The sequence below is a fragment of the Myotis nattereri genome (genome assembly GCF_964212035.1).
Source record: "Myotis nattereri genome assembly, chromosome: 1".
In the NCBI taxonomy this organism is placed as follows: Eukaryota; Metazoa; Chordata; class Mammalia; order Chiroptera; family Vespertilionidae; genus Myotis; species Myotis nattereri.
In genome coordinates this window covers 65,933,268-65,953,242 of record NC_138075.1, presented here as the reverse complement: position 1 = coordinate 65,953,242, position 19,975 = coordinate 65,933,268, and the positions used below count along the sequence as shown (strand labels likewise).

Genomic DNA, 19,975 nt, shown 5'->3' with positions numbered 1-19,975 from the left:
GACGTCATCGAAGCGCGCGGCGCGTCGGGCGGGCGTTCCACTCATTCCCGACGCCGCTCGGGGAGGTGCGTCTCCGGCATGGCTGCGGCCGACCCTGGGGACCCGGCGTCTGAGCCAAACCCTGCCGGGCTACTGCTGGGCCATATCGTGGCCTCGGGGACAGTCGCTCAGGTAGGTGGGCGGCGATGGCGTCATTAAGGGGGTGCCCCGGTGGCGACAGAGGGAGGCTGTGAAGCGGTCCTGGCGGAGGCTGTGCCAGAGGAGACGCGGCCGAGCCGGTTCCAGGCAACGGCAGGTACCGTTCTGCAAACGGCTCGCCGAGATGGGGTTTCGGGTGTCTGCAGGCGAATTATCCCAGGTCTGTTCGTGGGAGATAATAAAGACCGGTTTTCCCGCCTTTTTTCCCCTCCTTCTTCTGAAACATAGTAATCCTGCCTTTGGAAAACTGTTTGAACTACTCTGTTATTCTTAGACAGTCTCTTATTCTGTAGGTCAACTCTGTTGTTTTTAGACTGTAAAATAACTGTTTTTTGTTTGACTAGGAAAGATAAGCTTAACTGTCTGACCTTGCTAGCTAGCCATCTAAAGGGGCTGATACACTGATACTGATATTAATTCACATATTCTGCCAAATGTTTGTTCATCCAAGGTTACAGGTGTCTGTATAGATATGATATGGTACTCAAAGTTACAAGTTGTCTGTATAGATATGACAGGTGTTTGTTAGGTACGATACCTATTCAAGGTTACAAGCTGTCTTACACAAAGAACTAGAGGGATATAAAAAGGAAATACTCCCTCCTGTGTTTGTTCAGAATCTGACAGAGGTAATCTGCTCTGAACCTGCGCGAAATAAAGATGAATCCTAACTAATTGGCTGATTAAGGCGTCTTGTCCATCTGATACAACACTTCAATCTAGTGCAGTGGTCGGCAAACTCCTTAGTCTACAGAGCCAAATATCAACAGTGCAACGATTGAAATTTCTTTTGAGAGCCAAATTTTTTAAACTTAAACTATATAGGTCGGTATATTGTTATTAACTTAATTAGGGTACTCCTAAGCTGGCCTTTGCTAAAAACGTCCTCAATCTGATTGAGGTACGTTCTCTGAGTCGACCCCTTCCAACTCTCCCATCCACACTCGTCTGGTATACTTGTTTCGTCTATCTCAGTGGTCGGCAAACTCATTAGTCAACAGAGCCAAATATCAACAGTACTTCTTCAAAATAGACTCGCCCAGGCCGAAAACCAACTTCTGCGCATGGGCCATGAAGTTTCAATCGCACTGTACGTGCGCCCGTACGTGGTATTTTGTGGAAGAGCCACACTCAAGGGGCCAAAGAGCCGCAGTTTTCCGGCCACTGATCTAGTGCTACCATCTCTAGATTGTAATGAGTGATGGGTTGGGAAACCGGCTAATTGAAGCATGTTTGGGGCGGGAGGCGCCGAGTACCCTAGAGCGCCAGGGGAAACGCACATCGTTAAAGGCCCCTCAAAAAAGTATTGGTGATAAAGACCTGAAAGACCTCGTAACATGGATGGAGGAAGGGACTAATTTTGAGAAGGAGCGACCAGAGAGGTTAGCCCAGGGGGTGGGTGGTCTTAGGTTTGGCAAGAAGAGTGTGTTCATAGTCCAAAGGGAAGAAGCCAATAGAGGGAGAAGTGGAAGATGTGAGGAAATAATGGAACACAAGTGGCAAAAGTGACACGGGAATCGGAATGGAGGGAAACAAGGAAGAAAATTTTAGAGAATGAAGAAGTTGAGGAATGTCACTAAGAAAGGAAACAGAAAGGTAAAATCATCTGCGGAGATTAGCAATATAAACATGATGAAAGATTGACGGAAAATACACCACTTTTTATACTTAGAACATTCTACGACCTTACAATAGAATAGAAGAAACTAAGGCCTAAGGAGACCAAGAAATGTGCCAGGGCCACTTAACGCGTGAAGCGGGTTAGGTCCCAGCGCCCTCCCTTTCCTGACAGCATCGCGAAGATGAATTGTGGTACATACTGCTGTGACCTGATCTTGAAGGTTTAAACTTCTGTTGAAGAACTCTTCTAAATTACTGGAATTCCTAAGTAACAGGAACTTCTGGATTGTGTGGTGGGGGTACAAGGCGTAGTACTGAGTACATTGGAAAATAGGTAAAACGTAACTACACCACTCACCAGTTCTTGCCTTCCTGGCTTCTCTCCTGTGTTTTCTTCCTACCAAATTGCCTAGCACTCTCACCTGTTACCAGTTCTGTAACAAAGTAATTTAATAAACCCATTCTATAAGACATTTAGGACTTATCCATGTAGAGCTACTGACAGAAGGTAAGAAACACCTAAACTAAAGGATTAAGTCTCCGGTGAGAGGATTTTAGGCATTGATGGGTGAGCTGTTTGTTGGTGTAGTGGTGGTTTTGGGGAGGATCTTCCTAGTGTCCTTCAAGTAACACGAATTAGACAGTTTTGCCTAGGTAAGTTCTGCCAATCCATAGCTCCATAAGACCATCTTACAGTCTTACCGCACTGCCAATCCCAATGAAGAACATTACAGATTTGTAGCATGATTTTACTTTAAGCAAACTTTGCATATGAAAACCTACTTTAATTAGAAGGGTTTAGCATAGGTTCTTTCAAAATGATACATTACATGATCCCTTTAAACAGTCCATTTCTTAAGTGCACACATCATTCCATGTGCATTAAAAATTAAGAGTAATGCTTAAAATTGTTGTGATACAATTCTTCTAGAAAACATACATAGCTTGTTGAGTTTTGATCTATTCATTGGAGAACGATTTAGTGAAAGAAAGGTAGGATTAACTGTCTGTTGAATAATATGGGGTATTTGCTTTCTTTTATGCTTTAGTGGCCTTACATTCTAGATCAAGCATGTCAAACTCGTGGCCCACAACGAATATTTTTGCGGCCCAATCAGTATAACAGTATTTAAGAAAAGGTTTTAATAAAAATTTTGTAACTTAATTTTTACAATATCCTGTTATACATAATTACTAATAATGAACTACAACGTTCGCTAATGACTGATTACTATAATCGTGTTGCATTTATTTCCCTTAAGTGCCTTATGCGCAGGTGCACCATTTCTCTCCACTAATACTAACAGCGAATATTTTAGTAGCTGATGATTGCCACGTCATTAGTCTTGGACTGACTTGTTTGGTGTGTGCAACAGGAAATATTTCACTTTTGGAGAACAAGAAAAATAGGTTTATTTGCGTTATGTTTATTAATTTGTGCAGTTATTCAGTGTCTGGTAAGTTACTGTTCAAGAAAAAATATTAAGTTTTATTAGCATGTTCTATTATTTTATGTTAAGGATTACTCATTTATTTCAGCCCTTTGTATTCATCGAAATAAACCTACGTTTCTACAAAAATTGAAGCTTTTTTTTTTGTGGCCCACATAAACTTAAACCTTGTTTATTAGGCCCATGTTAGCCTTTGAGTTTGACATGCTTGTTCTAGATATTTTTCAGGCAAGTTTGCGTTAGTCATGGTATCTTGATTAAAGCTCCCTCTACTGGCAATGTATAAGATAAGGATCTGGATCTACCAAACACCCAAAATCTACTATTTTCTAATATATATATTTTAGGGTTTATTCACAATCATCAAATAGAATTTCTGTTTACTAGAGTAATTTGGCTGTTTTTTAATGCCTATCTTTTTTTTTTGGCTCTTCCTTTCTTAAAGATTCTTATTTTCCCTCTGGTTTCTATCACAAGTTCTTGGCTAAGCTCCATTACCCTGTTGTTGAACCCAACAGTTTATTAGTTTGCAAGTGAACAACTAAGATTAGTGTATACATATGGAGAGATAGAAAGATACCAGAGAGTGAGTAGGTTACAATGAGAAATGGGAGATATTTTACTTTTCATTTACTTCTACCTAAGAGAGAGCAGAAAGGAAAGAGGCTATGATAGAAATGTAGTGTATATGATGGTTCTCATTTCAGCCCTGATGCACTCTGACAGTGTGAAGTTGAACTAATGTTTAACCTTCGCAATTTTCAATTTTTGCCATCAGTAAAATATCTTGTTACCTACCTCAGTGAATGGCTAGCTATCTGTTCAGTCACCTGAAGCAGGATCCTTGGAGTCAGTATTAACTTGACTTTATCCCTCATTACCCATATCAACTAGGACTTGTCAATTCCGTCTTCCCAGGGATTCATATCTCTGCCCGCTTTCCTTTTTAACTGCTACACCTATTCCACATTGTCATCTCACCTGAAATGCTATAATAGCCTCTTATCTAAATATCCAATCTTCACTCCTCCACTAGGTTTTTTGTTTGTTTCATATTGTTGCCTAGTTACCAGAGTGTTTTATATTCTAATAAAATGCACATAACATAGAATTTGCCATGTTAACCATCTTAAAGTGTACAACTCAGTGGCATGAAGTACAGTCACAATGCTGTGAAACTATTTTCAAAACTATTCTTTATCATTCCCCAATGGAAATCCCCTACTCATTAAGATGTCACTCCCCATTCCTTCTTCCCCCAATCCCTTTAGTTTTATTTTTCACTAGAGGCCCGGTGCATGAATTCATGCATGGATGGGATCCGGCTTGCCTGCCTATTCGGTAGGAGGGGAGGATGGAGGGGCGGACTGGCCAGGGGGAGGGGCTGTGGGTGGTTGGCCAGCCGGCCCTGCCTCCTGGTCGAACTCTTGGTAGAGGGGACAATTTGCATATTAGCCTTTTATTATAGGACTAGAGGCCTGGTGCACAAAAATTTGTGCACCTGGGTGGGGGGGATCCCTCAGCCTGGCCTATGTCCTCTTGCAGTCTGGGACCCCTTGGAGGATGTCCACCTGCTGACTTAGGCCCGCTCCCTGGGGGATCGGGCCCAAGCTGGCAGTCAGACACCCCTCTGGCAGTCCAGCAGCCCTCAGGGGATGTCCACTTACCAGCAGGGAGCAGACCTATGCTGCAATCGGACATCCTTAGTGCTGCTGAGGTGGCGGGAGAGGCTTCCACCGCTGTGCTGGCAAGCATCAGCCTGGCTTGTGGCTGAGCAGAGCTCCCACTGTGGGAGTGCACTAACCACTGGTGAACAGCTCCTGCATTGAGGATCTGCCCCCTGGTGGTCATTGTATATCATAGTGACCAGTCATTCTTCTGTTAGGGTCAATTTGCATATTACCCTTTTTTTATATAGAATAGAGGCCTGGTGCACAGGTGGGGGCCAACTAGTTTGCCCTGAAGGGTGTCCTGGATCAGGGTGGGGGTCCCGTTGGGGTGCCTAGCCAGCCTGGGTGAGGGGCTGATGGGTGTTTACAGGCTAGTCACACCCCCTTCAGTGTCGGGGTCCCCACTGGGATGCCTGGCCAGCCTGGGTGAGGGGCTGATGGGTGTTTGCAGGCTGGTCACACCCCCTTCAGGGTGGGAGTCCCCACTGGGGTGCCTGGCCATCCTGGGTGAGGGGCTGATGGCTGTTTGCAGGCTGGTCAAGCCCCCTCTAGTGGGGACCCTCACCCCATGGAGGTTTGGCCAGCCTGGGTGAGGAGCTGATGGCTGTTTTCAGGCTGGCCACACCCCCTTTAGGGTGGGGGGGTTCCCACTGGGGTGCCTGGCCAGTCTGGGTGAGGGGCTGAGGGCCGTTTTCTGGCTGGCCAAGCCCCCCAGCGACGGAAACTCCCAGCCTCTCCTTTTTTTCTTCTGGGATTTATTTACCTTCTGTAATTGAAACTTTGCAACCTTGAGTGGAGCTCAGAGCCGGCCAGGGTGGGCAGGAAGCTCGGCTTCCTCCATTGCCAGGGGCAACCCAAGCCTCCTGCTTGCTCTAGCTCCGTGGCCACGGCCGGCTGGAAGCAGGTATCTGGGGTTTATTTATCTTCTATAATTGAAACTTTGTTGCCTTGAGTGGAGCTCAGAGTCGGCCGTGGCAGGCGGGAAGCTTGGCTTCCTCCATCACTGGGGCAACCAAGCCTCCTGCTTGCTCCAGCTCCGTAGCTGCCAGCTGTCATCTTGGTTGGGTTAATTTGCGTATAGTTGCTCTGATTGGCTGGTGGGCGTGGCTTAAGGCATAGCGAAGGTACAGTCAATTTGCATGTTTGTCTTTTATTAGTGTAGATTGCCAATGCATGTTGTATGTGCCAGTCGGACGGTCGGTCATTTAGCCTTTTATATATATAGATACTACCCGCACTTACATTTCTATGTGTGTTATACATGGTGTCCTAAAAAAATGTGTACACACTTTGAATGATTATAAAGTCAGTTCATTTTCAAAATTTAAAAGAATCTACAGAAATGAGTAATTTTTTTTTGTCAGTGCCTGTTTTCAAACTGATGACCATTCTGGTCCAAGTACTGCTGATAATGCAAAGCGGTGAAATCGCAATATCAAGAATCATTTTGTTTGGTATTTGTGTGCCCTCAACTCATTGACTGTTGCCAGTTTTGTACTGTAAACTTTATCTTTTATGGGTCTCCATAAAAAAAAGTCTAGTGGCACTTTAGGGTAAATTTTCTTTGTTCAAAGCTTAGTCTGGCCTCACCCATTATTTCAAATTAGTTAAAACTGAAAAGGAGTGAAAATTGAGTGAGTTATCAGCTGTTAAAGTGTGTATACATTTTTGAGGGGACACCCTGTATGTCAAAAGTGAAGATTAGCCCTGGCCGGTTTGGCTCAGTGGATAGAGCATCGGCCTGGGGACTGGAAGGTCCCAGGTTCAATTCCGGTCAAGGACATGTACCTTAGTTGCAGGCACATACCCATTGGGGAGTGTGCAGGAGGCAGCTGATCGATGTTTCTCTCTCATTGATGTTTCTAACTCTCTATCCCTCTCCCTTCCTCTCTGTAAAAAAAAAAAATCAAATATATTTTTTTTTTAAAAGTGAAGATTAATTTGGAGATGTAGTTTTCTGCATAATCACAGAAGAACATACAGGGTGTCCAAAAGATATGTATACATAGTGTAATAGCTGATGGCTCAATTTTGAAAATGAAATGTATTTTAATAAACACTGCCTATATAATTATTCAAAGTGTGTGTATATATTTTTTTGGGACACCCTATATATGTTAGTACTAACACAGTTATTGAGGATTTATAATGTTAAGTCTTTTTATCTAGAATACTTTTTCCTTTCCATCTGTCAGGAACTTATTAATGGTAGAGAGCTCATTTTATTCTTTTTTTTTTTTTAATTTCAGAGAGGAATGGAGAGAGAGAGAGAGAAACATCAATAATGAGACAGTCATTGATCAGCTGCCTTCTGCACGCCCCACACTGAGAGGATCAAGCTGGAAACCCAGGCATGTGCCCTGACTGGAATCGAACTGTGACCTCCTGGTTCATAGGTCAGTGCTTCTCCACTGAGCTACACCAGCTAGGCTTTTTATTCATTCTTGAGTCTTCCACTTCCTATCTCAATAAATATCTTGATTTATTGATTATTACCAGTCAGCAAGCTTTTGCTATGAAGGGCCAGAGAGCAAATATTTGAGGATTTTCATTCTATATGGTTGCAACTGGGCTGTTTCAGCCTGAAAGTAGCCATAGATAATAATTAAATGAGAGAAGTTGAGTTCCAATAAAACTTTATTTCTGGACTCTAAAATTTGAAGTTATAAGCCACAAAAGAATTACTTTTCTTTTGATTTTCCCCCCAACAACTGAAAAATATAAAAACCATTCTTAGCTCATGGGCTGTACAAAGACAGGCAGTGGGTTGCATTTAGCTCATGGGCTATAGTTTCCTAACCCCTATCCTATATGATCTGTAAAGTTCTTTCCTCTGCTAACTTTCTAGAAAAGCAGAAGAAGATACAGAAACTGATGGATGAAGCCAAGAGATGAACAAGATAATATTCTTATTGTGAGAGAACCGGCAGTTTAAGGAGGCAGTCTAACATAGAATGAAAGGATAAAAAGGAGGGGGTAGTCTTTTTAGAAAAGTAATTATGCCTGGGCAAACATTCCTTTACCTAAGAGAGCAAGAATGTGAAAAGAAATAGTATGAATGATTTGTAGCAATTGAGGTCATTTAATGAATCTGATAAATGACTCCATGGGGACAGGGGTGGAGGAAATGTTTGATTTTAGCCCCAAGAAGGTCAGAGATACTAGGTCTTAGTCATTTGTATAGGAGTATTTCTCCAACAACCTCAACCTTAAAATCTCATAATAAACTCTCAGTAATGCAAATCTATTGTGCCTTGTATTTTAGGAAATAGTACAAAGTGATTAAGTCATTTGTTTTTCTTATTTTTTAAATATTTGGGCAAATGATTTGTGATATGGAGGTTTTAAAAACAGGAAGTAAACATTGTTACTGTTGTACTCTGTATTGCATTTTTTTTAGGGGCAGTGATGGACGTAATATATGCTTATGTTTTAGACCCATGGGCATGCTTTTCCAATGCACATAGAAATTTTTTGTGACATGTTGCTGTTTTCTCTGTTTACTTTCCATTAGGAGATATTAGATATATCTAAGAAATCAACTCCTTGCTTTGTGAACTTCTCCAGGCTACAGCAGATCACAAATATTCAAGCTGAAATCAATCAGGTAAATTATGTTAAACTTTTTACTTTTTACTTCTAGCACAGGAAAACAAATCTTAATTGTTCCCAACAGCAATTCTCTTGCACTTAGAACAGTTTGTAGTACTTAACTGGGTAGGTGTTTACTTACGTAGTTTCCTGTTAATGAAATTGTAATAGTAACAGCAGTAGTTGGAAGTAGTAGCAGAAGCAGCAACAGGGCTTGCACACCAATGTGAAAAGCTTCAGTGAATCACCTGAGCTCTCATAACAAATCCTCCACCTTCCTCCCCCTAAATATTCCTGGATAAAGTCTGTTTTTATCACAGATTATCCTTTAATCAGGCTCTTTTCTGAGTGAGGTAAATATTATTTTTGTTCCTAATGCAGAAAAACCTGGAAATTGAACTTCTAAAACTAGAAAAAGATACAGCAGACATTGTTCATCCTTCTTTTTTGGGTAAGTGGTTTGGTTAAATGGGTGGGTAATTATTGGAATTTCAACTTTTTCTTGGATTACCTTAAATAAGCAGCAGGCATTATGATATATCATTATTTTTTTCAGGTATTGCCCCAAAGCTAACAAAGTTTTCTATTTCTTTGTTCAAACAAAAGTCCTGTTGGCTTGCCTAGTGCAAATTCCATAAAAAGTGACCAAGGTAGGAGCTCCTCAAAATTAGGAGAACTTGAAAAACCAAAAAAAGGCTGAGAAACTTTTCAGGGACTTGACAGCTAAATCACAGTGTGTTCATAGAGTGAATACTTGATTAGAAAACTTTTTTTGCTGTCAAGGACATTATTGGGCTACTTGGTGATATTTGAATAAGAGCTGTGTTAAATATTGTGGCAATGTTAAATTTTCTGAATTTGATACTTGTGGTTATATAAGAGATGGGAAATATATGCTGACATTTTAGAGGTAAAAGGTCATGATATCTGCAACTTACTCTCAAATGGGTCAGCAAAAATATTTGTAAGGGTGTGGAGAGAAAGGGAAAGAGAGGCTGTAGCCAAGTGTTATCAGTTAGTGAGTCTAGGTAAAATGTATATGGGAGTTCAATGAACTATTTTTTTTTTTTTAGTATATTTTATTGATTTTTTACAGAGAGGAAGGGAGAGGGATAGAGAATTAGAAACATCAATGAGAGAAACATCGATCAGCTGCCTCCTGCACACCCCCTACTGGGAATGTGCCTGCAACCAACGTACATGCCCTTGACCGGAATCGAACCTGGGATCCTTCAGTCTGCAGGCCAACACTCTATCCACTGAGCCAAACTGGTAAGGGCTCAATAAACTATTCTTGAAACTTTTCTCTAAGTTTGAAAGTTAAAAATTTAAGTCCTAGCTGTTTTCGCTCAGTGATTAGAGTGTCAGCCCGAGGACTGAAGGGTCATGGGTTCGATTCTGGTCAAGAGCACGTAACTCAGTTGCAGGCGGGATCCCTGGTGCCAGTTGGGGCGGGTGCAGGAGGCAACCAGTCCATGTGTCTCTCACATCAATGCTTCTCTCTCTCTGTGTGTGTCTCTCCCTCTCTCTCCCACTCTCTCTAAAAATCAATGGAAAAAATACCTTCAGGTGAGGATTAACACACAAAAAAATAAATAAGATAAATAAAATTTAGCCCTGGCCGGTTTGGCTCAGTGGATAGAGCGTCGGCCTGGGGACTGAAGGGTCCCAGGTTCGATTCCAGTCAAGGGCATGTACCTTGGTTGCGGGCACATCCCCAGTGGGAGGTGTTCAGGAGGCAGCTGATCAATGTTTCTCTCTCATCGATGTTTCTAACTCTCTATCCCTTCCCTTCCTCTCTGTAAAAAATCAATAAAATACATATTTTTAAAAATTTAAAAGAAGAGGCCATTAACTGAATTCTAGAGCGAATATTGAAATGATCAGAAATAGCTTATAAGACAAATATTTGTTTTTTAATGTTTGTGTAGAGTATTAGAGGCAGAGATGGGAAAAGAGATGTTATTTGAAGAATGTGGCACTGGCTATAAAAACTGAACTAGAAGTAGAGTTGAAAAACACAGGATTTAGCAGTGGGTTGTCAATAGGAAAAATAAAATGAAATTGATATTGGATATTAGGAATAGCAAAGGGGAGATATTTAGGAGAGCAATGGTGAGATAATTTTGGCTGTATCAAACCAAAGCAAAGAAGAATTTATTAGTGATTTCAAAATTTACTTGTCCGCCAAAACCGGTTTGGCTCAGTGGATAGAGCGTCGGCCTGCGGACTGAAAGGTCCCAGGTTCGATTCCGGTCAAGGGCATGTACCTGGGTTGCGGGCACACCCCCAGTGGGAGATGTGCAGGAGGCGGCTGATCGATGTTTCTGACTATCTCTCTCCCTTCCTCTCTGTAAAAAATCAATAAAATATATTAAAAAAAAAAATTTACTTGTCCTGCTCTGGTCAGTGTGCTAAGTGGTTAGAGCACCAACCGTCTTACTCAAGGGTTGCAGGTTCTATTCCTGGTCAAGGGCACATACCTGGGTTGCAGGCTTGATCCCAGGCGCCAGTCAGGGAATGTGCGGGAGGCAACCGTTTGATGTCTCTCATTTTCTCTCCCTCCTCCCTTCCTTTCCATTTTCTCTAAAAATCAATGGAAAAAATATCCTTGAGTGAGGATTAACAACAACAAAAATGTTTCTTTGTCTTATTGCTAACTATAATTACTATTTTTGGTTTGTGTAGCTCAAAAGTGTCAAACTCTGCAAAGCATGAATAATCATTTGGAAGCAGTGCTAAAAGAGAAGAGGTCCCTCAGGCAAAGACTGTTGAAACCCATGTGCCAGGAAAACCTGCCTATTGAAGCAGTTTATCACAGGTTAGACTAAAAAGTAGACATAAGCAGTTACACATTTCCTGAAAGTAGTTTAAACTAGTTTTTTCATAGCATAATTCATTGAATAATATATTAGTGATTATATCTGTTAACATTATTAATGCTGATACATTAAACCAGAAAGAAAATCCTTGGCTTTAAAAGTATAGTTATGGTGAAAAGAAAGGTATTCCTTTGTTCATAGTGTTTTGGGAATTATAAATAATGATTTTAATGATAGAAATTAGATCCATAACATAGAGTGAATTGGGTAAAATCATGTTTATTATATATCGACTGCTTTCTATGAAGTAAAGTTTTTGTTGCATTAATGTTGCCTATGTAGGGTGGGGCAAGAATAGGATTACAATTGTGAGTATGGGAAACAGAGTTCATTCTTGTATTATTATTTATTACTAGGGGCCCAGTGCACGAATTCATGCACCTTGAAAGGACCTGTGGGCCATGAGGCTGTGGTGGGCACAGGGGCAGGTCTCAGCCCATCCTCTGCACCTCTGCCCGGCCACTCCCACTGCGGCCCCCAGTCCCCTGTCTGCTGGCAGCCCCGCTCACGCTCCCAGGCGCAGATGGTGCTGGCCCTGCTCACACCGGCTGATGGCGCAGAGCGATTGGGGCTGGCACCATCAGCGGTATGCAAGTGGTGGCTGCTGTCCCAGTCGCCCCTCAGGAGCAGGAGAAGGTGGAGAAACCCTCAGGCGATCAGGGCTGGCAGCCGCCACTCACACCTGCTGATGGTGCTGAGTGATTGGGACTGGTGCTAGACTCCAGCAGCGGGTGCAAGCAGTGGCTCAGGCACCGGCTGCAGGTGCAAGCGGTACCGGCGCTGGCAGTGGGTGTGAGCAGCGGCTCCAGTGCTAGCAGTGGATGTGAATAGGGCCATTGCCAGCAGCAGGTGCAAGAGGTGGCTGCCGGCCCCGATCGCCCCTCAGGAGCAGGTGGAGGTGGAGAAACCCTAAAGGACGATCGGGGCTGGCAGCAGGTGTGAGCAGGGCCAGCACCAGCAGCAGGTAAGAGCACCAGGTGGGGCTGCGGCACAGGAGCAAAGAATTTTCAGTAACCACCAGAGGCTCACTCCAATGACAGCGACCGGCGCCCCGCCTTGGTTTGGTGCCCCCGCTTACCTCCACCATCCCGCTGCGGCCGATGCTCGCCATGTTCTGTGCGCACCTCCTGGTGGTCAGCACACCTCTTAGCGATTGGTTGTTCTGCTGTTTGGTCTATTTGCATATTATGGTTTTATATATATAGGTTGTATTATTTTCCATACGAACAACTGTAAACCTACTTTTGCCCCACACTATATATACAAATTCTGTTGGGAGAGTTTAAGCAGGGACAGATGAAAACAATGTCAGCTAAAGGAGGGGGGAAAAACTGAGTTCTGGTCTCATCTCTGTTGTTTATATGCCTCAAAGACTTGGACAAATGATTTAAATTTTTTGCATCAGTTTCCCAATCCATAGATGCTTTCTGTTCCTTACTTCCTCATGGGAGTATTGCAAGTACCAAATTGAAGGTGTAAGTTATTATTAATAATAAAGTAAAGAAGCAGAAATCTGATTGCTAACTTTCTCCACCAGTGCTCACTAACTGACCCTGAACAAATCAGTATCTTCTCTTGAGTATCAGATTTTTTTTATCTTACGGTAATATAATAGATATACAAATCCCATTCTTGTGGATTTATTCAGTATCTATTCAGTACAGTAAAATACCATTAATGTACATATTGTACATTATATATATTAGAAGAACTGAATAATTATTTTAAAGCATTTTGTAAATGCACAGATTCAAACTAGTTTTATTTGTAGGCCATTTCAGTGAAACACATTTGTCCTTATTGTCTTCGCTCATGATTGAGAATTAGTATTTTGAAATGGCTTTATCACTGATAGTTCCATGAATGCAGAAAGGTTATAATTGGCCCATTGGGTTGATTGTAATTATTTTATATCATATTGAAAGTCCTAATTAAAAGGGGGAAAGGAGAATACAAAATAACTACACTAAAACAAAATAATAATTGACTTTTTCCCTCCCTCTTTCAGATACATGGTACATTTGCTGGAGTTGGCAGTGACTTTTATTGAGAGATTAGAAACCCACCTTGAAACAATTAGAAATATTCCTCATTTAGATGCAAATCTAAAGAGAATGGTGAGTATTAACAATAGCATTTAAGTACCTCATCAACTCCTTTCACATTACTTTTAGCTATTTTTTTAAATTGATTTCAGAGAGGAAAGGAGAGGGAGAGAGAGCTAGAAACATCAATGAGAAAGAATCACTGATCTGCCTCCTGCACACCCCCTACTGAGGATCGAACCCCCAACCCCGGGCATGTGCCCTGATCAGAATCGAACCCGGGACCCTTCAGTCCACAGGCTGATGCTCTATCCACTGAGCCACACTGGCTAGGGCACTTTTAGCTTTCTTTAGTTCTGTTTTATACTAGAATCTCAAATGTCTGACCTACTTGTTTAATTTTTTTGATGCTTAATATGAGTGATTTATTTTATAAAATCAAAATGCTATTTCTTTTCTTATATTATTTTTATTTAAAAGTCATTTTACATTCTCTTATTCCAGTACTAGAGGCCCGGTGCATGACATTTGTGCACTGGGCGGGGCTGGTGCTGGGGGGGGGGAATCCCCTCAGCCCAGCCTGTGCCCTCTTGCAGTCTGGGACCCCTCGAGGGATGTCCGCCTGTCGTGGAGGCGGGAAAGGCTTCTGCCACCACCACTGCACTCACCAGCCGTGATCCCGGCTTCTGGCTGAGTGGCTCAATCCCTGGTTAGGGTACATACAAGAAAGTCAGTCAGTGAATACATAAGTGGAACAACAAATCAGTATTCCTCTCTCTCTCTCTTCCTTCCTCCCTCACTATCTCCCTTCTTCTCTAAAAATCAGTAAATAAAAATTTAAAAAAGAAAGAAAATTAGAGGAGCACAGTAGCTTGAGGGAAGAATGGTACTCCACTTTGGATGACACTTAAGGGTATTGAGAGGGAAGTTAACTCAGGGTTAGTTGTGGAATGCCTTGAGACTGAGAAGTTTAGACTTGACTGTCTATGAGTACTGGGGAACTATTGAATTTTTGATTTTTAGAGAAATGCACAGAGGAGCCCTGACTGGTTTGGCTCAGTGGATAGAACGTCGGCTTACGGACTGAAGGGTCCCAGGTTCGATTCCGGCCAAAGGCATGTACCTTGGTTGCGGGCACATCCTCAATAGGGATTGTGCAGGAGGCAGCTGAATCGAAGTTTCTCTCTCATCGGTGTTTCTAACTCTCTATCTCTCTCCTTCTCCCTTCCTCTCTGAAAAAAATCAATAAAATATATTTAAAAAAAAGGCACAGAGGAGTAACTTGATCAGAACTGTACTTTAATAATGGAGAAAATATTAAATAGAGTGGACTGAGCCTTGCCACTCAGTGTGGGCAGAAAACATCAGCGTAAGCATCACCTGGAAGCCTGTTAGAAATGCAGAATTGTAGATTTCATTCACCTTATACCTTCACGATCTGAATCTACAGTTTATTTAACAAATTCCTCAGGTGATTCCTATGCACATTAAAGTTTGATAAACTGTGTTAGAGGACTAGGCCAGCGGTCAGCAAACTGCGGCTCGGCAAACCGTGGCTCGCGAGCCACATGCGGCTCTTTGGCCCCTTGAGTGTGGCTCTTCCACAAAATACTGACTTCTGCGCATGGGCCACGAAGTTTCAATCGCACTGTATGCGCACACCCGCACGTGGTATTTTGTGGAAGAGCCACACTCAAGGGGCCAAAGAGCCACATGTGGCTCGCGAGCCATGGTTTGCTGACCACAGGACTAGGCAAAGAAACTTGGAGAATAAATAAGTTATTCAGATAAAAGATTTTTTTTAATATATTTTATTGATTTTTTTACAGAGAGGAAGGGAGAGGGACAGAGAGTTAGAAACATCAATCAGTTGCCCCCTGCACACCTCCCACTGAGAATGTGCCCGCAACCAAGGTACATGCCCTTGACTGGAATCGAACCCGGGACCCTTCATTCCGCAGGCTGACGCTCTATCCACTGAGCCAAACCGGTTAGGGCCAGATAAAAGATTTAAAGCTGAGGAATACAAAGGATTGTGTAGATTTTTATATTTTGAAGGTCTAATTTCTAGAATACGGCTACTTTTTGGAACACATCCAAAGAAATGAAATTTCTATTCTTGCTGACTTGAGGGTGAGTAGGAGCAAAAAATTAAAGACGTTAATGGGTTTGTTTTTTGTTATGTCTTGCATAGATAGTAAACGTTCAACCCTTGTTGAATTGTAGTTAAATTGAGATTGAATGTATATCCAGATGGAGTTTTCCAGCAGATTGAAACATGGGTCTGAATTTTAGGAAGGAGATTAGGTTTGACAATATAGATTGAAGGTCATCTGCATCGAGGTGATAATTGAAGACAGGAGAGGTGACTTGAAGAAAAAGCGTGTCTGTAAGAAGTGGGAGAGCACAAATTTAAGGCACCTTTGTATTCAGGGGCTGGAATCATAACCATTTGTGATATAGTAATGACATACTAATGACAGGCATAATTTCTCTCCTATTTTCCCCTTCTTTCAAATGTTACAGAGCAAGGCTTTAGCCAAGATGGATATTTTGGTGACTGAGACAGAAGAACTGGCAGAGAATATACTCAAGTGGCGAGAACAACAAAAGGAAATTTCCTCTTGTATCCCCAAAATATTAGCTGAAGAAAATTATCTTCACAAATGTATTGTAACACCATAACACCTTCTTTATCTTTACTTCTAAAGTTTATGTCCAAACTATTAATGCCAAATGATACAACTGGTTCAATTAAGCAAAAATGATTTCTTTTTGCTTAATTGTATGTAGTCGTGTGAAGTCCATTTCTAGTCAATGATAACATGGGTATTTATAGGCTTTGCTGCTAGCAATACTGAAAGAGCCCTCTCTATGTTAGAGTACTAAAATTCCAAGTTCATTAAGAGCAAATTAAATTTTCCTTCGTTTTTCATATGTGTGTGTGTGCACATGCACACACACACATTTTTTTTTTTTTTTTTTGCTAATCCTCACCTGAGAATATTTTTCCATTGATTTTTTAGTGAGAGTAGAAGGGAGGGGGAGAGACAGAGAGAAACATGGATGTTAGAGAAACACAGCGATTGATTGCTTCCTGTACATGCCTTGACCAGGGCCGGGGATCAAGCCCGCAACTGAGGTATGTGCCTTTGACCAGAATTGAACCCGGGATCCTTTAGTCTGCGGGCCAATGGCCAATGCTCTATCCACTGTGCCAAACTGGCTAAGGCTGTTTTTCATATATTTTCTCCACTTTTGAATAAAATTTATGAAGATCAAGTATAACTGTGGCAGTTTATTAACATATTATCTAGATTTCAGGCAGCAGACTCTATATGTCTTTTTTTTTAATGCTTGTTTCTGAATTAGAAGAGTCTTGAATCTAAATATATGTTGATTATTCCTATGAGATTGTCACTAAATGTGCAAAAAATAGTAACATACTATCTTTTGTAAGGCTTGCTTGCAAGGTGGGTCCTTTGCTGGTGTCTGGGAACTTAAATTTCAAGAGGTTTCCCTCCACTCTCAATAATAAGAGTTGTCCTCTGATGAAGCTGTTTGTACAGTGTGGTTTGTGCTGAACACCTGCTTTCTTTCTGGAAGTCCAAAATTTTGGTACATGCTAGGCAGAAGGTACCTGTGTGACTAGCCTGCAGAAATAAGTCTGAGCCTGGCATCTCTTTCATAGTAGACATTGCACAATGTCACAACTCAGGTGCTGAGGAAATTAAGCACATCCTGCGTAACTTCTACTGGCAGAGGACTCTGGAAGCTATCTGTGCCTGGTTTACCCCAGGCTGTGTCCCGTATACCTTTTCCCTTTGCTCTTTTGATTTTATGTTTTTACTGTAATAAATCATAGCCATGAAAACAGTGATATGCTGAGTCCTGTGAATCCTCCAAACATGTCATCAAACCTGGGTAGTGACACTGACATATTGAGCAATTCTTGAGGGTGTTCACTGGCAGCCTTAGAAAGAGTCAAAGAGAAAGGCACATTATGGCAGATCTTTTAGAGGTTTACGTTATGAGGTACTTAGATATTTTACCTATCTGAGATTATTATGCATATAAAAGGAAGTGGTATATTAAGATTTACTAATACTAAGCCTCAGGATGTACTCATTTGTGTCAGTACTATAACTATGCCTGGCTTATTTTTAGATGTGGGGTTCTCTTTTGCTTTATAAATGTGTGCATCAGCCTTGGCTGGTGTGGTACAGTGGGTTGGGCATCATCCCATGCACCAAAAAGTTGCAGTTGATTCCTCGTCTACTCACATTGGGTCGTTATTTTTATACTGTTACATTCTCTGTATCACGGGGGTTGACCGATCCTTATATTCATCACACTCTTCACAGTGGATGAATAAAGTAGTTGTTCATAAGGAAACAGGATCATTGCCAAAATATACCCTACTAAAACAACCAGTGATCTTTTGAAGCCTACTTTTCTGACTTTTACAAATGGGATATAAAACAGGTCATAACATCGCCTAGCACGTAAGTAAAACTTTCAGTTGTATTTCATCAGAAATCTGTTCAGGTCTGCTTTTTATAAAAATAAAATAAACTTTTGCATACTCCCAATTGTAAACCTAGTTTGCCCCACCCTGTACATAAACTATATCATTTATAATAAAGGTGATACATATGTCATGTCTTTTGCAAAATATAAAATAAATCTAATTTCTAACTAAAATTGTGTGGCCCTTACCTGAATTCTATGTGATAGGAAGGAAAGATTCTCTAACTTACACAATAAAAGTATAAGCATACAGGCTGTCTGACTCACAAAAGCTTGAGGTAAGTTGAGCCTGAGGTCTACTTGAAAGAGAAAAGCTAATTTAGTACTGTGTTGTCATCAATAAGTGCTGATCATTTTTTGTTTGTTTGTTTTTATTCAGCTCTTAGAACTGTGGACACTAAAAATGTAGCTCTGGATTGTCTTTCTACTTACACCAGGAAGTGTGTGAAACTTGTGAATTCACTTTCAGCATAATAATGATGCCACTTTGTGAGGACTATTCTGGAGGAATTGTGCTGCTGCCTGGTCTTTCTAACACTTTTCATATTTTACTACTTCCTCTGAAATAGGACTGCCAGACCCCTGTTATCCTCTCAAATCTTAACCCCGCACAGCTGAGATATCTTCTGGAACTTCAGCTACTGCCTGTGAGAGCCCAGCCAGCCCTCTCGTGCTTCTGCACTTCTACAAGTCTCTATGCAGTCTCCTCTTTCCATCCTTGGTTATAAGGGTTCTCTCCAGCTGGTCTTCAGGTGATTATTCAGGATGGTTTTTCTATATAGTTATAATTCCAGTTTGGTCCTGGGAGGGAGAGTGTCAGTGTAGCTTCCACTTAATCACCGCCATGTTGGAAAAAACTTATTTGAGACCTTGAACCACTTAATTTTCTTGATGTGGAAGCCTAGAAAAAGTGAAAGCTATTTCTAAAAGTTGAAGTAAAATTACATTTCAAGGGTCTGAATACACTTATCAAAAATCAGTTTACCTCAAGATGGCAATACATGCTAATCTTTGATCAGTAGTTGCTAATAAAAATTTATGTAGCATCTTTTCTGCATCTTAGCTTTTGTAGGACATCAGAATTGACCTTGGTTAATGAGAATTTACTTGAAAAACTTTGCTGGCTAGAAGGCTTTCTATAGAATACCTGGAAATAGGTGCGGATCATGGAACACGATATCAGCGATCTAAATTGGCTGTTCCCCCAGATTCATCTTAATCTTATATTTTTCTATCTCCACCCCCCAAGTTCAGGAGACATAAGAGACAGGGCTTAGCCCTGGTCAGGTAGCTCAGCTGGTTAGAGCACCATCCAGCTATGCCAAGGTTGCAGGTTCAATACCTGGTCAGGGCACACACAAGAATCAACCAATGAATGTTTCTGTCCCTCTGCCTCCCTAAAATCAATCCATAAATAAAGAGACGGGGCTTGTCTTTAGCTACTAAAGCAGGGGTGGGCAAACTTTTTGACTGGAGGGCCACAATGGGTTCTTAAACTGGACCGGAGGGCCGGAACAAAAGCATGGATGGAGTGTTTGTGTGAACCAATATAAATTCAAAGTAAACATCATTACATAAAAGGGTACGGTCTTTTTTTTTTTTAGTTTTATTCATTTTAAACTGGCCGGATCCGGCCCCCGGGCCATAGTTTGCCCACGGCTGTACTAAAGTATGGAAAGTAATAGCAAAAGTTTTAGAATTAGATCTGATTTTGAATCCAGGTTCTACCACTTATTAACTGTATTTTTAAAAATTTATTGATTTTAGAGCAGCGGGGAGAGAGAAACATTGATTTGTTGTTCCACTTATTTCTGCATTCATTGACCCCTGTATGTACCCTCACTGGGGATCATACCTGCAACCTTTGTATATTGGGTCAACGCTGACTAACTGAGCCACCTGTCCAAGGCTCCATGTTTTCTTTCTTTTTTAATATATTTATATTGATTTCAGAGAGGGAGAGAGAAACATCAGTGATGAGAGAATCA

At 41.5% G+C, this 19,975-nt stretch overlaps 1 protein-coding gene across 1 annotated transcript; it reads left to right on the top strand.

Annotated features, from left to right (window-relative positions):
* Positions 1 to 78: 78 nt before the first annotated feature.
* On the top strand, positions 79 to 18,151 carry HAUS2 (HAUS augmin like complex subunit 2; the record flags this gene model as incomplete). Its single annotated transcript, XM_081112725.1, has 6 exons — positions 79 to 171; positions 8,454 to 8,546; positions 8,912 to 8,981; positions 11,219 to 11,351; positions 13,421 to 13,529; positions 15,984 to 18,151. The coding sequence occupies 6 exons, from the start codon at positions 79 to 81 to the stop codon at positions 16,140 to 16,142; spliced, it is 657 nt and encodes a 218-aa protein (XP_080968851.1). The 3' UTR covers positions 16,143 to 18,151.
* Between the last annotated feature and the right edge of the window lie 1,824 nt (positions 18,152 to 19,975).